Consider the following 14119-nt stretch of genomic DNA (forward strand, 5'->3'; position numbering starts at 1 on the left):
AGAACCGATCAGGCGCCGATAAGCGATACGGAGGACGCTAGACTGGTCTGGGCTTAGCGCCTCGTTGCACATGCTCCCGTCGTCATTCGTGATCCTCGCCTTCCTCTTCTCCTGCATCATCCCATCTATTAGTTTTGAATATTCATCTCACTGGCCTCTCTCTTGCACATATCTGAGCCTGCAGGTGCCAGGTTCTATCCGGCTCTGTAATTGAGACATAGTGCTCTTTATATAGCCCTCTACAGTCCGCAACTCAGCCCGCCTTTAGCCTGTTGTCGGTCAGTGTTGATCACTGCCATCGCCTACATGAATTCGAATTCTCTTCGTCCTAAACTCTGGATAGTTTATTCTGTGCTAGCTCTACTTATAGCATCGTTTGTAAGCGGAGATGTACAAGTGCCATTGGGGCATTTTTCAAAGCCCTCAAGACGCGTTGCTGTAATTGGTTAGTCCGTCCATCTGAAGAAGCATATATCTTCCCAGCGCTGATAACTTCTCTAGGAGCCGGGGCTGCAGGATCCAATACCGCATACTCCTTGCGCAAATATGCGGATGCGTCATCCACACCAGTCGATATCACGGTGTTTGAACGGGCGTCCTACATCGGGGGGCGCTCGACCACAGTTAATGTCTTTGGCAACCCAGCTTACCCAGTTGAGCTGGGAGCATCCATCTTCGTTCAGGCCAACTACAATCTTGTCAATGCCTCGAGGGACCTGGGTCTTGAAGTATCAAGTGCCAGTCAATCTCGACCCAGGGAGTCGGAGGATGTCATCGGGGTATGGGATGGGAAGGAATTCGTATTCCGAATGCAGGACACATATAGCTGGTGGAACATTGCGAAGTTGATTTGGCAATATGGATGGGCCCCGGTCCGAACCCAGAACCTTATGAAGGCTACTGTCAACAAGTTTCTCCAGCTCTACGAAGAGCCTATATTCCCTTTCAAGTCCCTTACCGCGGCTGCAGTGAGAGTTGGGTTGTTAAACACAACTGCAACTCGTGGATCAGAATTCCTCAACCTCAATCATGTGTCCGCTGACTTCTCGCGAGAAATCATTCAAGCGTCGACACGCGTGAATTACGGTCAGAATCTCGGATTGATCCATGGCCTCGAGGCCATGGTCTGTATGGCTACAGATGGGGCTATGGCGATCCAAGGGGGGAATTGGCGGCTGTTTGAGGCTATGCTGAAGGCGTCCCGAGCTGTTGTCAAGTTGAATCATACAGTGGCGTCTGTCGAACAAAACGTGGACGGCACCTTGACTGTTGCATACAGCCGCAACAGTGACAATACCGCGCAGGAGGAGCTCATTTTCGACGAAGTTGTCATTGCTGGTCCGATGCAATATTCTGGTATCTCCATTACTCCTGCACCTGATCACGCCCCGGACAAGATTCCCTACGTGCAGCTATATGTGACCCTCTTCTCATCTCCGCACCAGCTGTCACCCAAATATTTCAATCTGCAAGAAACCGATGCTCGTGCCCCCGAGACCATTCTGACCACCCTCCCTCGAGGTGTAGACCTGGGCTCTAACGAAAAGGGCGTCGGTCCAGCGAACTTCTGGAGCATCAGCACCCTCCAAACAGTACTATCTGAAGATCAACATGGAGAGACTCATTACGTCTACAAAATATTCTCTCCAGAGCGGCCCAGTGCACAATTCATGAGAGAAATCCTAGGTCTGCAACACCCAAATGGTGCTTCGGCGGCAGACAACACCACCATCGTGGATCTTACCAAGGAGGACATCAGTTGGTACCATGAAAAGATCTGGAATCCGTACCCATTCCTTCATCCCAGGGTTACCTTTGAGGAAGCCATCCTCTCTCCACACCTATGGTACACAGGTGGCATCGAGAGTTTCATCTCAACGATGGAAACTAGCGCACACATGGGCAAGAATGTAGCTGCCCTCATGTTGCAGTCATGGCGGGAAGAAGAAGAATTGCACAAGCGGGATGAACCAGTGTCGGACGGGAAATCAAGGACAGAGTTGTAACACCGATTCGCTCTTTTTGTAAGTTGTTTCGTACGAACAGGCATGCTTTGGGCACCTCTTTTTTTAGTAATCGAAGCGAGATTAGCGAATTTCCATAATGCACCGAAGAATGGTCGTCAAACCGGGCAGGCAAGCCTGCCAATTCATCTACACAGAATAGAAATTGACGTGAAAGATCACTCTCATGGACGTATCCATGAAGCCATTCATTAATTGATTTGTTTCTAGATAGCTCAAGTCTGGCAAGATAAGCCAAATGAGACAGACTCCTGGACCGTCAACACTGGACGGTCCCCTAAACTTTTGTGTTGAAGAAGTGTTGAAAAAGTCATTCACATGCTCATGCATATCCATATCCCATGACCCGCGTAAGGTTGAAAAAGCAGTCCTGTATGTAACCCCAATAAACGCACACCCATTTATACGCAATTATGTTGAACGCAAAAAAAACAAAAACAAAAAAAGCCAAATGCAAGATGTACTGAAAAAGAATTTTGGTATCAAAGCTCACATCCCAAGGGAAATCATTTAAACGGGCAGAGGGAAGGTGCTGGCCCACTCGGCAACCTCCTTGCGGAGAGCCAGGATCTCGGGAACGGTCTCGGAGGCAACCTTGGCCTTGAAGTCCTTGAGCTTGTTGGCCTCCTTGGGCAGCTCACCCTGGACCTGCTTGCAGATGACAATGGTCTGGTCGATGTAGCGAGCGATGCGCTTGAAGTCATCCTCACCCATTCCACGGGTGGTCATGGCAGGGGCACCGATACGGATACCGCAGGGGGTGAGAGCGGACTTGTCACCGGGGATGGAGTTCTTGTTGCAGGCAATGTTGATCTGCTCGAGAACAGCCTCAACACGAGCACCGTCCAGGCTCTTGTTACGGAGGTCAACGAGGACCATGTGGCTGTCGGTACCGTCCGAGACGAGCTTATGGCCGAGCTGCTTGAACTCAACCTCCAGGGCCTTGGCGTTCTTGATGACCTGCTCCTGGTACTGCTTGAACTCAGGGGTGTCGACCTGCTTGAGGGCAACAGCAAGAGCGGTGATGGTGTGGTTGTGGGGACCACCCTGGTGGCCAGGGAAGACGGAGAAGTTGATGGGGCCCTCAAGGTCATACAGGACGTCCTGGCCAGTCTTGGGGTTGGTGCTGCGGACACCCTTGCGGAAGAAGATCATGGCACCACGGGGGCCACGGAGGGACTTGTGAGTGGTAGTGGTCACAACGTCGGCGTACTCGAAGGGAGAGGGGATAACGCCGGCGGCAATCAGACCAGAGATGTGAGCCATGTCGACGACGAGGTAAGCGCCAACCTTGTCGGCGATCTTGCGCATACGCTCGTAGTCAATCAGACGGCAGTAAGCGGAGGTACCGGCGACCAGGATCTTGGGGCGGTAGAGCTCAGCGTTGGCCTCCAGCTGGTCGTAGTCGATGATACCGGTCTCAAGGTTGACACGGTAGGGGAAAGTCTCAAAGTAGGTAGAGACAGCGGAGATCCTGTGGGGGTCCGAGAATTAGCACTCTGTTCTGTGGAGATTCCACCACCATCGACACGGTGCACCTACTTGCGGGAGGGAGTCTGGTAGCCGTGACTCAAGTGGCCACCGTGGGGGAGGTCGAGACCCATCAGGCGGTCGTGAGGGCGCATAAGGGCCTGGTAGACCTGCAGGTTGGCAGGGCTGCCACTCAGGCACTGGACGTTGACGCCCCACTTCTCGGAGTCGAGGTTGAACGCCTTCAGGGCACGAGCCTGGCAGGTGAGCTCAATGGCATCGATGTGCTGGTTGCCACCATAGTAACGAGCACCGGGGTAGCCCTCGGAGTACTTGTTGGACATGGGAGAGCCCAGGGCGTTGAAAACAGCGTGGGAGGTGAAGTTCTCCGAGGCGATCAGGACGATGGATTCACGCTGACGCTGGATCTCTTTCTCCTATAGAAAGTATAACAGTGAGAACCTGTCCGGAAGTAAAGAAAGCGGTCCTCGAAAACATACCATGATCTGAGCGATCTCAGGATCAGTCTCGATGAGAGTCTTCTCCATTTGCTGCACAATGAGTCAGTGATCGTCCGTACCCCGAAAAAAAGCTTGACGAGGAGATACTCACGTCCCGGTGGGCCGGCGACAGAGCGTAGGTGGCCATTGTGAAGGGTTGGTGAGGATGAAAGGGAAAGGATTCAAGGAAAGGGGTAATGAGGATGGATGGAAAGAAGGAAAGAGAGAGGAAGAAGGAAACGAAGAGAGAAGAGAAAAATGGAGTCGAAGGCGGGAGAGGGACGAGGAGGGACCAGCGATGGTGGGGGGCGGGCGGTGGCTGCCTCAGGAAGAGCACCGGGACGAAATCGGAGGTCCTCACGTGGTTGGGCGAATGGCAGGGCGCTATGTGTATTACATAACCTGGAGTGCCCCACTGTTGCGTGGCCCCGCTTTCTACCGATCCGGTCAACTTTACAATTTTCAATTGCAGATAATAAAAGGTGTAGATACACCGTAGGTATATAGTAGAATGACTCATCATAATAATTTCAGAAGACATTAGGACTCTCGTACCTTGGACTTTCCGTCATTTCTGAGCGCAGATCATGAAAGGCCCTGCACAAACATTAACCAGAGACTTCAAGAAGGCATTTTCAACTTGGGGGAAATCACAACTATATATCTAAGTATTTTCTATATTTTCTGTTAGTATTCGCATTCCAACCTGCATTGAGATCCATATTTCACTACTATCTATCCAGACTCGTACATGAAATTGAAAAGATAAACGATTCAAAATTATGGTCCCCGCTCAGCAATCCATCACTCTTCAACACCAGCTTGGGCCAATAACGAAAATCACCGCACACGTCTTACGAGCTTACCTAGGAGTAGACAGTCTAACTCCTACGTCCACTGCAGTCCCTGCATGATCTCAACCGTTCTTGTAAAGTAAGCGCTAACTACCCAGCAGGAGTATGCATGCCTGCGTCACCTCCAAGTTCAATCAGAGGTACGGTAGAAGGACCTCGGCACAACGCATTCAATCAAGACAGGAACCATGATTCCCTGGATAGAAAATATGCATGGTGAATGCCAAAGACGCATAGCCATACACATCCGATCGAATCGAATCCCCTCCTCGCGTGAAATTATTGTGGGTCGCAGAAAAACAGTAGGTGTACGCAATCACCACATGGAAAGAAAAGCGCTGCATGTGAGAAATCCGGATCAAACTAACCCTAATCTCGGTGTATGATAACATTCAATTGGCTCAAGGAACGTTCCTTGAGAAATAAGGGCAAACCTGGTTCAGAAGCTGGTTCAAGAAGTCGGTGATCGCTGCTAGATTAGGGCTTTGACAAGCCGTGCGATTGACGTCAGTGTGATGAGACGGGATGTTCGGGGCGCGGGGGCATGGAAGGAGTATAAGATCTAGTTCAAGGACATCTTGATCAGTGTATCAGGGCCGACTCGAACTTTTATAGCCTGGGGATCAATCTATCGTCTATCAATTCACTGTCATGGTAAGTTGGTTTGGTTTGCTTGTCCGTGGATCGTCTTCTTCACTCCGCCCCGGCCCGAAATGGCCGAACCACGGTCTTAAGGAAGATAAGCATACAGGATTTAGCTGACCAAGTGATCAATATCCAGGCCCCAACGTTGAATTTTCTCCATACCCGTCAAGAATCATCCTCCGGCGGATCGGATAATTGCCCGAGTACGATATCCGGGGGAGGAATTGCCGGAATCGTTATCGGATCTATTGCAGGCACTCTACTGATCCTCTGGCTGTTCAAAGTCTGCGCATTGCCTGGAGCCCGCGATGGCGGCGAGCCCGACTATGGGTATGTCAGTGGCAGAGGTGGAACGGAGACTCGTCATCGGCATCGACGACGAAGGAGCCCGTCATACGTTGAATATGTCGAAAAACCGCCTCGCTCTGTAAGACGACCGGCCAAGGTGTATCTCAATTGACGTTCAGTTGAGGGTACCTGAACGAGTGACGACGTGGCACGATGATGGTATAACGGCGGTGTTTTCTTTTGGTGTATATGTGTTATTGTATTTGACGATGTTTATGTCTCGATGCGCATGAAGTGTTATTCCTATTTGTCAACATTCTCATTCCCTACTGATCAGTGATTCCGCAAATTCGACATGAGCGAGCGAGCAATTGAATTGAAAGCATTCAAGAAGAACCTTGGATTGCTAGTAATGCTGACATGTTGCCACCGCAGCCATCGAATGTAATACCTATAGAAATGCAAAGGTAATGACATCAACAGCCACCAACGGCAAAAGAAGACCACAATGCCTCATCGCGCACAAATAAACTTCAACAGTCATGTGGCATTAAAAGAGGTCGGTCCAAGATGGCGCCGGATATTGCCACCAGTGAGTGAAACGAAGACCGCTTTGATGATGCTATACTTGGTGATTCACTGATTATTCACTTTAAACTTCAACTTGTAGTTGCCTGAGTCAGCCACAGATCGCTCTTTCTACAGCTACGCACCTGCCTATGAGACTTTTCCACCATTCAAAACAACAGTTCTTAGTCCGAGCATCCAAGCTTAGCAAACTAAAGCACCATTTACTACTTACCGTCAACTTTCAAATTGCTTTTTACAATTACTATAATCATTCAAACTATCCAACGAATCTCGCAACAGGATATGGACCTCGAGGCTGATGCGCATGAGAAGTCACCGGAAAAGTCGCCGACCAGGTCGATAGCAGAGACCCGGCGGGCATCATGGTGCGCTGTTGGCGTTTTCTGTTGCCTTGTCGCAACGATGGGGCTTCTGAATTCGTATGTTACAGCAGTCTCTTGTACATCCCGAGAACCGTGGCATCTGTTGACCTAACCTAATACAGCGTGGCCTGCTTCCGACTCATCTACAGGCATAGAATCTTCCCCAATCACACTCCCTTCCAACTCTCGTGGATCTTTTCCATCCAGCGCGCTTGCTTGTGGGCCTTTGGTCCCCTATACGGAAGGTTATGTGACATGTACGGCCCAAGAGTGGTGATCTGGCCGCTTGTTGGCACATGTGCTGTTCAGGTGTTTGCCATGAGTCTGCTTCAGGAATACTGGTACATGATGGAGACACAAGGAATTCTATTCGGCATAGCAGCAGGAGGAGTTTACACGGCATCCTTGGTTAGCATGGGCCAATGGTTCGACAGGCGTCTAGGACTGGTCGCCGGCATTGCCGCTTGTGGCAGTAGCTTAGGGGGCATCGTCTATCCTCTTCTCTTGCAATGTGCAATGGAACAGGCAAATTTCGAGAATGCCATGCAACACACAGCCCTTCTCATTGGCATCGTTCTCCTCCCAGCACTTTTTCTGATCAAGGAACGCCTACCGATTACCGGATGGAATCGCAACGCAAAGTGGTTCGACCTGACTCTGTTTCGCCAAAGACATTACCCTTACTTTATTGTCGGATCATTCTTGACTATGTCAGTACCCCAATCTTTTGCATTTCCACCCATTTGGTCTTCTATCGAATGATGACGAATTGGCTTACGAACAACTTATACAGGTGGGGTTATTGGGCCCCGATAGACTACATCATGGAGTATGCTCTTGATTCTGGGTCCTCGCCCTTGTTTGCCCTACTTCTGCTCCCTAGCATGAGGTACGAATGTCCTTGGGTCCTCATCCCTGAATATAATTCCGCGCTAATATTACGTCTCCTTAAAGTGCCGCATCTATTCCGGGCCATGTAATCTTCGGTCACCTGGGAGATAGATTGGGACATGACGCTGTATTGACCTTGTGCTCCTCGGGACTCGGTGCTTCGTATATCCTATGGGTACCCCTCAACTATACCCAGTCCGCAGCGGGGATATTTGTCTTCACGCTGGCCTTTGGGTTCTTGAGCGGAGGCTTTATCAGTCTGCTTATGCCCTGCGTGGCAAGACTTGGAAGTGCAGAGACGCTGGGGCAAAGACTTGGCTCGTTCCAATTTTTCATGGCAATAAGGTCAGTCTTCCTAACTCGAGACCTTGTGTATAATGAGAAGCTGGGCACATAATGATCATTTGCTAACGCTTTTCGCTCTAGTTGTTTGACGGGTCTTCCTATTATGGAGGCTATCAGGAACCTTAGTCCTAGCTATTTCTGGATGCAGTTATTCGCTTCTGGGTCGATTATTTTGGGTTCTGCATTTCTCATCCGTTCGTTACACCCACTCCCAAGAACGGATGTATAACTCCGATCGAACAAGAAATTACCACGCCCAACTTCAGACCGAAAGGAGGGTAACTTTACGTACAGCAAAGAAAAAAAAAAAAAAGAGAAAAAATCATTCAAAAGACGAAAAGATGGTTCATCGATTTGCCAACACATCATTAACAGCTGATGACGGCAGTGGGAGATAAGAGAAGGCAGTTTGGGCAAGTCTCCCCCACTCACGTGCCGGGGTCACCTTCACTTTGGATGTCAATGGGGAGTTGCGGAAAAAGCAAGTAAACGAGCATACAGATAGCTGTGTACGCGTCTAGAACGGTCCTATCGCAGCTTGTCGTCCTTTTATTTACTTGCAAGATGGCGTCTGTATCTCGGGGACGTTCTGTCAATCCACATAAATTGAAAGTGATCACCTCTGAAGCTTAAGGTCGTTTCCAGGCTCTCATCCTTCTCAATTTTATATTCTACTACCTTATAATAAATCTACCTCAGAATGCCTGACGCCCAAAGCTCCCCTCACTCTGACATCTTCACGATAAGTGACCTAGCCAAGGAAGCTGAAAAAGCACTTCCTTGGGCCCACGCTCGTAAGGACTCTCACTAGCATCGTTTTGGCCTATCTGACTCTTCTCAACGTCTATAGAATACTACAATGGAGGCGCTGGAGATATGTCAACGTTCGTACATCCTTACCAACAATTCCTTCCTCTAAACTAACAGGCCTTCTCAGTCTACGCGACAACGAAGACGTATATAACCGGTATAAGTTGCGTCCTCGGGTTTTGAGAAACGTGAAAGAAGTCGACATGAGCTCTGAGATATTTGGCGTCAAAGTGAGACAACTGATCTTTGTTTCTATCATGGCCAAACTCCCAGAATTCAAATACTAAACCTGCTGTCAGGTCCCGTCCCCCCTTGGCTTCGCTCCGACTGCCGCCCATAAGCTCGCCACGCCGGCTGGTGAAATCGCAACTTCCCGAGCGGCTGCGAAGAACGGGATACCAATGTGTTTATCTACTTGGTCGACGACCCCACTAGAGGACGTAATTGCACAAGGGACCGGAAACCCCTACGCTATGCAGGTATCGTTCTTCGCAGATCTTTCAGTAACAGAGCGGATTATTAGAAAGGCCGAGAGTAAGCTTGATAGTACCACTGGGTTGAGTTGAGATATGAGAGTTGGATACTAACGTGGCTCTTATGACAGAGGCTGGCTACAAGGCTCTTTTTGTGAGCGTTGACCTTCCGGTCCTGGGCAATCGAGTCAGTGAGGCACGGATGAAATTCTCGTTTCCGTCTCACCTCAAGTTCCCCAACATTCAAGAAGGAGACGGTGATCTCATGGCCATATACGGTGCTGGCTATGGTACGTCTCTGTTGTAGCGTTTTCCTGGGATCTTCTGACCCAGAACAGATCCCTCCATCCACTGGGAGAAGTCAATTGCGTGGCTCCGGAACAACACGAAAATGCAAGTCTGGCTCAAGGGAAGTACGTTTTGACTATGGAACTATGGGACTTGTGTTTTTTTTGCACTTGACAAATCCTAACGTAATATAGTCGTCACGCCGGAAGACGTCCAAATCGCCATTGACTACGGCCTGGATGGCGTGGTGATATCCAACCATGGCGGCCGACAGCTTGATGGACAACCGTCGACGCTTGATGCGTTGCGCGAGTGCGGACCTGTCGCCCGCGGAAAGATTCCACTTGCGGTTGATGGCGGCATTCGACGTGGAGCTGATATGTTCAAAGCCATTGCTATGGGAGCAAGCATGTGCTTCGTGGGGCGTATTCAGATCTGGGGACTAGCGGTAAGAGTCTCACCCTTTAAAATTAACATATACAATCTATGCTAATACGCGATATGGGCAGTATGCCGGAGAGGCCGGCGTCGAGCACGCTATTAAGATCATTCTCAAAGAATTCAAACACACTATGATGTTTATGGGGTATGTTGGATCCCCTTGTTCGATGAATACTTTATTCGGCGCTAACAGAATGCAGATGTCGGACTATTGCTGATATCACACCACAACATCTATCGCTTCTTCATGAGAATGGAATTTTGTCAAAACTATAAGAACACAGAAGCTACTATAGCTAGGTTCATTGAGAGCTTTTAGAGCCAGGGAATGCATGAGTGGCGTCAGACTCGTTTTTCCTGTTTTCTGATTTTTGATCAGGCTTTTGAGAATATAGCACTTTATTTTTGGCTTGCATTGCCTTTGAAGCTCCATAGTAACCAACCTCCAGGAGAGGTCTTGTGCCAGAGGAAACCTCAACGTCACGGATCGGACTTTTGATGCCCTGGACTTAATGAGTGATCTGTCGGCCACCAAAATGTACTCCTACCCTTTTCACAGGTAAACGCGGGAGAATTCACAGGACAGAAGGTGAGTCCTTTAGATGCATTGTATGTAAGTCTTTGTTGGGGATTTCTCTGCCTGCTGATAAGTCCTAAGGAGGCATTTCGCTGAGTACTTCCTCTAGGAGGTGAGTAAGGTGTGGAAGATGCGACCGGTGGACCGAGACTTCAATATGTAAACGTTGATGGACAAGCCAGCTAAATAGATGCGATGGCAACTTCTCAACCTTGTGATATTGCACGATGGCTCTCAGAGAAAGCTATAGTCAATGAATGACTTAGAGATAACCTCTCTACGGTCTCAAGTCTACAATAGCGGAAGTAATGATATTCAAGTCAAATTGGAATAAAACAATGATATAAAAAATAATTGACCACTAACACCCAGCATCTAGCTAGTATGAGTATGATCCATGGGTTCCGGAATTGGAATAAGGCCATTTTTCTCCTTCGTACGCCATTGAATCGCTCGAAGGATGCCGTAAAGAACGGTGAGCGTGGGCATCGGGACGCCATGCTTGGTGCCTTCCCTCAATGGCTCTCCCACGATATTCTCATATTCACAATAGCGCCCCTATTAGCCAACTCAATCAGTAATGATCGTCCTTAGTGTGGCTTATGCAACTGCTCACCTTTCGAAGATCCACCTGCATACTGGGCGGATTATACATGGTAATGGGGTCCATTGTGATCATCTTATCGACCAACTCAGCCGGCAAATCATGTCCACACGCCTTCGCTCCAGCACGAATTTCCTCCATCGCCGGCCGAACCAATCCGTCGATAGCCCCATCCGCCAGCTGGATGCGCCCCGTATCCAAATCGGTAACGGCGCAGATGGAATTGAGACACGCGTTGTACAGGAGCTTTCGCCACCGAGCCCATCCCACGTTCGGGTTAAATTCCGGCTGACACTTCCCCCCTGCGCCGTAGATCTCCACGAACTCTCGCGCAGCTTGCTCCTGTTGCGCGCGATCGAGGGCCGGGTTGTCGAACGGCCCAATGGCGACGTCATCGTTATCTTCATGGACGATTTTGCCTAACTCGACCTGATGCGATCCACAGAAGCTCACGCCCGAGAGGACAACATTCTGAGGGAATGCTTCCACAATCGGCTTTTCGATGTTCAGCCCGTTTTGGATTAACACGATGACTGAGTATCCCGGCGTGACGGCGGGTTTGATCAAATCGAGCAGCGTCGGCGGGTTGTCGGGCACGTTCTTTGTCGTGCAGACGATGTATTTGTATGGCGGGATGCCTTCTTTGGCGACATCAGGGATGGACTTGATAACTGGTTTTATCTGTTAGATGTTGGGTCACTGGATGTGTTTCTTGGGGTAGAGAGGAGGAATTACTTGTGTCGGGGCGGAATCCCTCTACTAGTCCGTGGTCGACAGATCTGATATGAAATCCGTGATTCTTGACATGGTCATAGTTCGAGCGCAAAACCGCCGTCACTGTGGCTCTTCCTCCGATTTGCAGGTTTAGTGCAGCGATGGTCCCGATTCCACCGCAGCCGACGAGCAGAACGTTCGCTTTGGATATGGTCATTGTGTGTCTTGAATGCTGAAATTGCAGGCCAGAACAGTCAAATGAGTAGATATTGAGAGTTATTTCTTTTCGAAGACTGGATAACCTGTGATGTATATACGACACCCTTGACATCACGCCCATTGCAATTAGGGCAAGTCACCCCTGTCACGTGGACCCTGTTTGTCTGATGCTGTCGAGGTTATCGTTGTCGATCCTGATAAGACGCAGATACGGAATGTATTGGAGTCACTGCATGGCCCCTCATACGCGACATCATCCATGTTGGTGGGACAGATTCGCTGTTGGTTCGCCCGACGGGGTGGCTTTCCAAGCGGTGCTCCGATGTTTTGGAAGGTCTCCACCAAATCGCCGACGCTTACCCTATTCACTATATCTATATAGAGTCAGCTGTGCTCTCTTTTAGATATCTCTAAGCCCAATTTTGACCAACTAAGCCAGAATACTCACCTGTCTCCTCAACCTCGCAATGTCTATTACCAAGACCACTGTTCTCAGCCCGGATGCACCGGCCCCCAGCCCCTTAATGTCGCAGGCTGTCATCTGCAATGGGATGGTCTACTGCTCAGGAAGCTTAGGAATTGATCCTAGGACAAACAAGTTTGCCGAGGGAGACGCGGCGGATCGAACGGTACGGACACACCCCTACTATACCTGGAATCTTCCGATTTCAGAGAAACCTTTGACTTACTCGGTCGTCATTTCCTAGACACAAGCATTAAAGAACCTGGACAACATCCTCCGCGCCGCAGGAAGCGATCTGAGCAAGGCCGTGAAGGTGAATATCTTTCTGTCTAGTATGGAACACTACGCCAAGGTGAATGAGGCCTATGGCAAGATCTTTACGCATGAGGTGAAGCCTGTAAGTTGTTCATTTCACGTTGACGATTAGATTCTGATAAGTTTAGTGTCGAACTTGCGTACCGGTTCCTGATTTGCCCCTGAATGCTGAGGTTGAGATAGAGCTGATTGCGCACTTGTAGAATTCAGTATATGTACATAATTGTCTAGTGTTATAAATGAATCAACAAATTCTATCTATATTCTGCGCAGACTGTAGAAATAGCGCTAGAGAGGTACTTAACTAGAGGCAGTAAGGCGCCGATGAAAAAGGCAGATGAGCCTGTCAGGGTCCCCACTATGTAAAATAGCCTGTTTGGTGCAATGGTAGCATGCCTCTCTATTATTACACGTATTGTTCCGGCGATCCAGGTTCGAATCCTGGGACGGGCATCTTTTTTTCTTTTTGTTCCGCGCTCACCCGTTTCTTTGGCAGAATCATGGATCTGGGCAGCTACTTTACTGAGCAAAAATATTTTGCTGTTCCTTTGCCACTGTTCCCCCGGGTCATCAGAGTGGATAATCTATCATCTCTCGCAGGGCATGACTCGCAGAAGTACAAAAGTGGGCCACGCTAGCAAGGCAAGTCATCCCGCTCGATCACTTTCCCCATTACTCTCTCGCTCTCTCTTTCTTGAATTCTCCCATCATCCTCGTCCTTCGTCTCCACTTCCTGATAACGTTCAAGCTCACCTCGACCCCTCCAATATCGTGGTTTTCCGACGTCTAGTCTTGTCCCTGTCATTTTACGGTGTAGTTCTTAAGAGATCACGGAGTACATCACTCTCGTCACCTCTGATTTTTCTCTCGCGCCTAAGATATTCATAACATGTTTCCTGCATCGCTTGCAGCAGCCACATCACCGCCAGTGCGTAATGCTTTCAGATTATAGGCCAATTCTACTTCCATCCCAAAGACTTTGGAGGTATCCCAAACCACGTACGACTTGGTTACTATTGTCGATGCAGGTTGAGCTGGCCTCGCAGTAGCGGGCATATTGTTGGGGGCACGGAGATACTGATATGTTCAGTTATGATTACTTTCATTCTTAGATTTGAGCATAGACTGACGCCTGACACCGCTGTGTTAGTTTGTTCCTCAAACACAAGAACATCTGGTTGAAACCCAGGATACAGCGGAGACAGACTGCCAGCGGCGAGATTGTGCTCACACATGAGATACTAC

General features: G+C 49.3%; 6 protein-coding genes across 6 annotated transcripts; 4 read left to right on the forward strand and 2 right to left on the reverse strand.

The window, feature by feature from the left end:
- Nucleotides 1–306: 306 nt before the first annotated feature.
- LDX57_001771 (putative prenylcysteine lyase) lies at nt 307–2006 on the forward strand (the record flags this gene model as incomplete). Its single annotated transcript, XM_046083417.1, has 2 exons — nt 307–445; nt 502–2006. 2 exons carry the CDS (start codon nt 307–309, stop codon nt 2004–2006), a joined length of 1644 nt encoding a protein of 547 aa, XP_045939374.1.
- A 528-nt stretch (nt 2007–2534) lies between these two features.
- SHM2 (glycine hydroxymethyltransferase SHM2) lies at nt 2535–4142 on the reverse strand (the record flags this gene model as incomplete). Its single annotated transcript, XM_046083418.1, has 4 exons — nt 2535–3498; nt 3567–3931; nt 3995–4045; nt 4107–4142. The coding sequence occupies 4 exons, from the start codon at nt 4140–4142 to the stop codon at nt 2535–2537; spliced, it is 1416 nt and encodes a 471-aa protein (XP_045939375.1).
- Nucleotides 4143–6774: 2632 nt separating this feature from the next.
- Nucleotides 6775–8022, forward strand: LDX57_001773 (uncharacterized protein; the record flags this gene model as incomplete). The annotated part of the gene is made up of 4 exons (XM_046083419.1): nt 6775–6791; nt 6857–7444; nt 7528–7623; nt 7689–8022. 4 exons carry the CDS (start codon nt 6775–6777, stop codon nt 8020–8022), a joined length of 1035 nt encoding a protein of 344 aa, XP_045939376.1.
- A 648-nt stretch (nt 8023–8670) lies between these two features.
- Nucleotides 8671–10258, forward strand: LDX57_001774 (alpha-hydroxy acid oxidase; the record flags this gene model as incomplete). The annotated part of the gene is made up of 9 exons (XM_046083420.1): nt 8671–8764; nt 8821–8854; nt 8908–9010; nt 9080–9314; nt 9385–9543; nt 9592–9666; nt 9736–9989; nt 10051–10127; nt 10183–10258. 9 exons carry the CDS (start codon nt 8671–8673, stop codon nt 10256–10258), a joined length of 1107 nt encoding a protein of 368 aa, XP_045939377.1.
- Nucleotides 10259–10934: 676 nt separating this feature from the next.
- On the reverse strand, nt 10935–12094 carry LDX57_001775 (ketopantoate reductase family protein; the record flags this gene model as incomplete). The annotated part of the gene is made up of 3 exons (XM_046083421.1): nt 10935–11117; nt 11176–11834; nt 11899–12094. 3 exons carry the CDS (start codon nt 12092–12094, stop codon nt 10935–10937), a joined length of 1038 nt encoding a protein of 345 aa, XP_045939378.1.
- A 469-nt stretch (nt 12095–12563) lies between these two features.
- LDX57_001776 (uncharacterized protein) lies at nt 12564–13077 on the forward strand (the record flags this gene model as incomplete). The annotated part of the gene is made up of 3 exons (XM_046083422.1): nt 12564–12725; nt 12804–12956; nt 13003–13077. 3 exons carry the CDS (start codon nt 12564–12566, stop codon nt 13075–13077), a joined length of 390 nt encoding a protein of 129 aa, XP_045939379.1.
- Nucleotides 13078–14119: the final 1042 nt, after the last annotated feature.

Source organism: Aspergillus melleus (genome assembly GCF_016097325.1).
Source record: "Aspergillus melleus strain CBS 546.65 chromosome Unknown contig1, whole genome shotgun sequence".
NCBI classification, from domain to species: domain Eukaryota; kingdom Fungi; phylum Ascomycota; class Eurotiomycetes; order Eurotiales; family Aspergillaceae; genus Aspergillus; species Aspergillus melleus.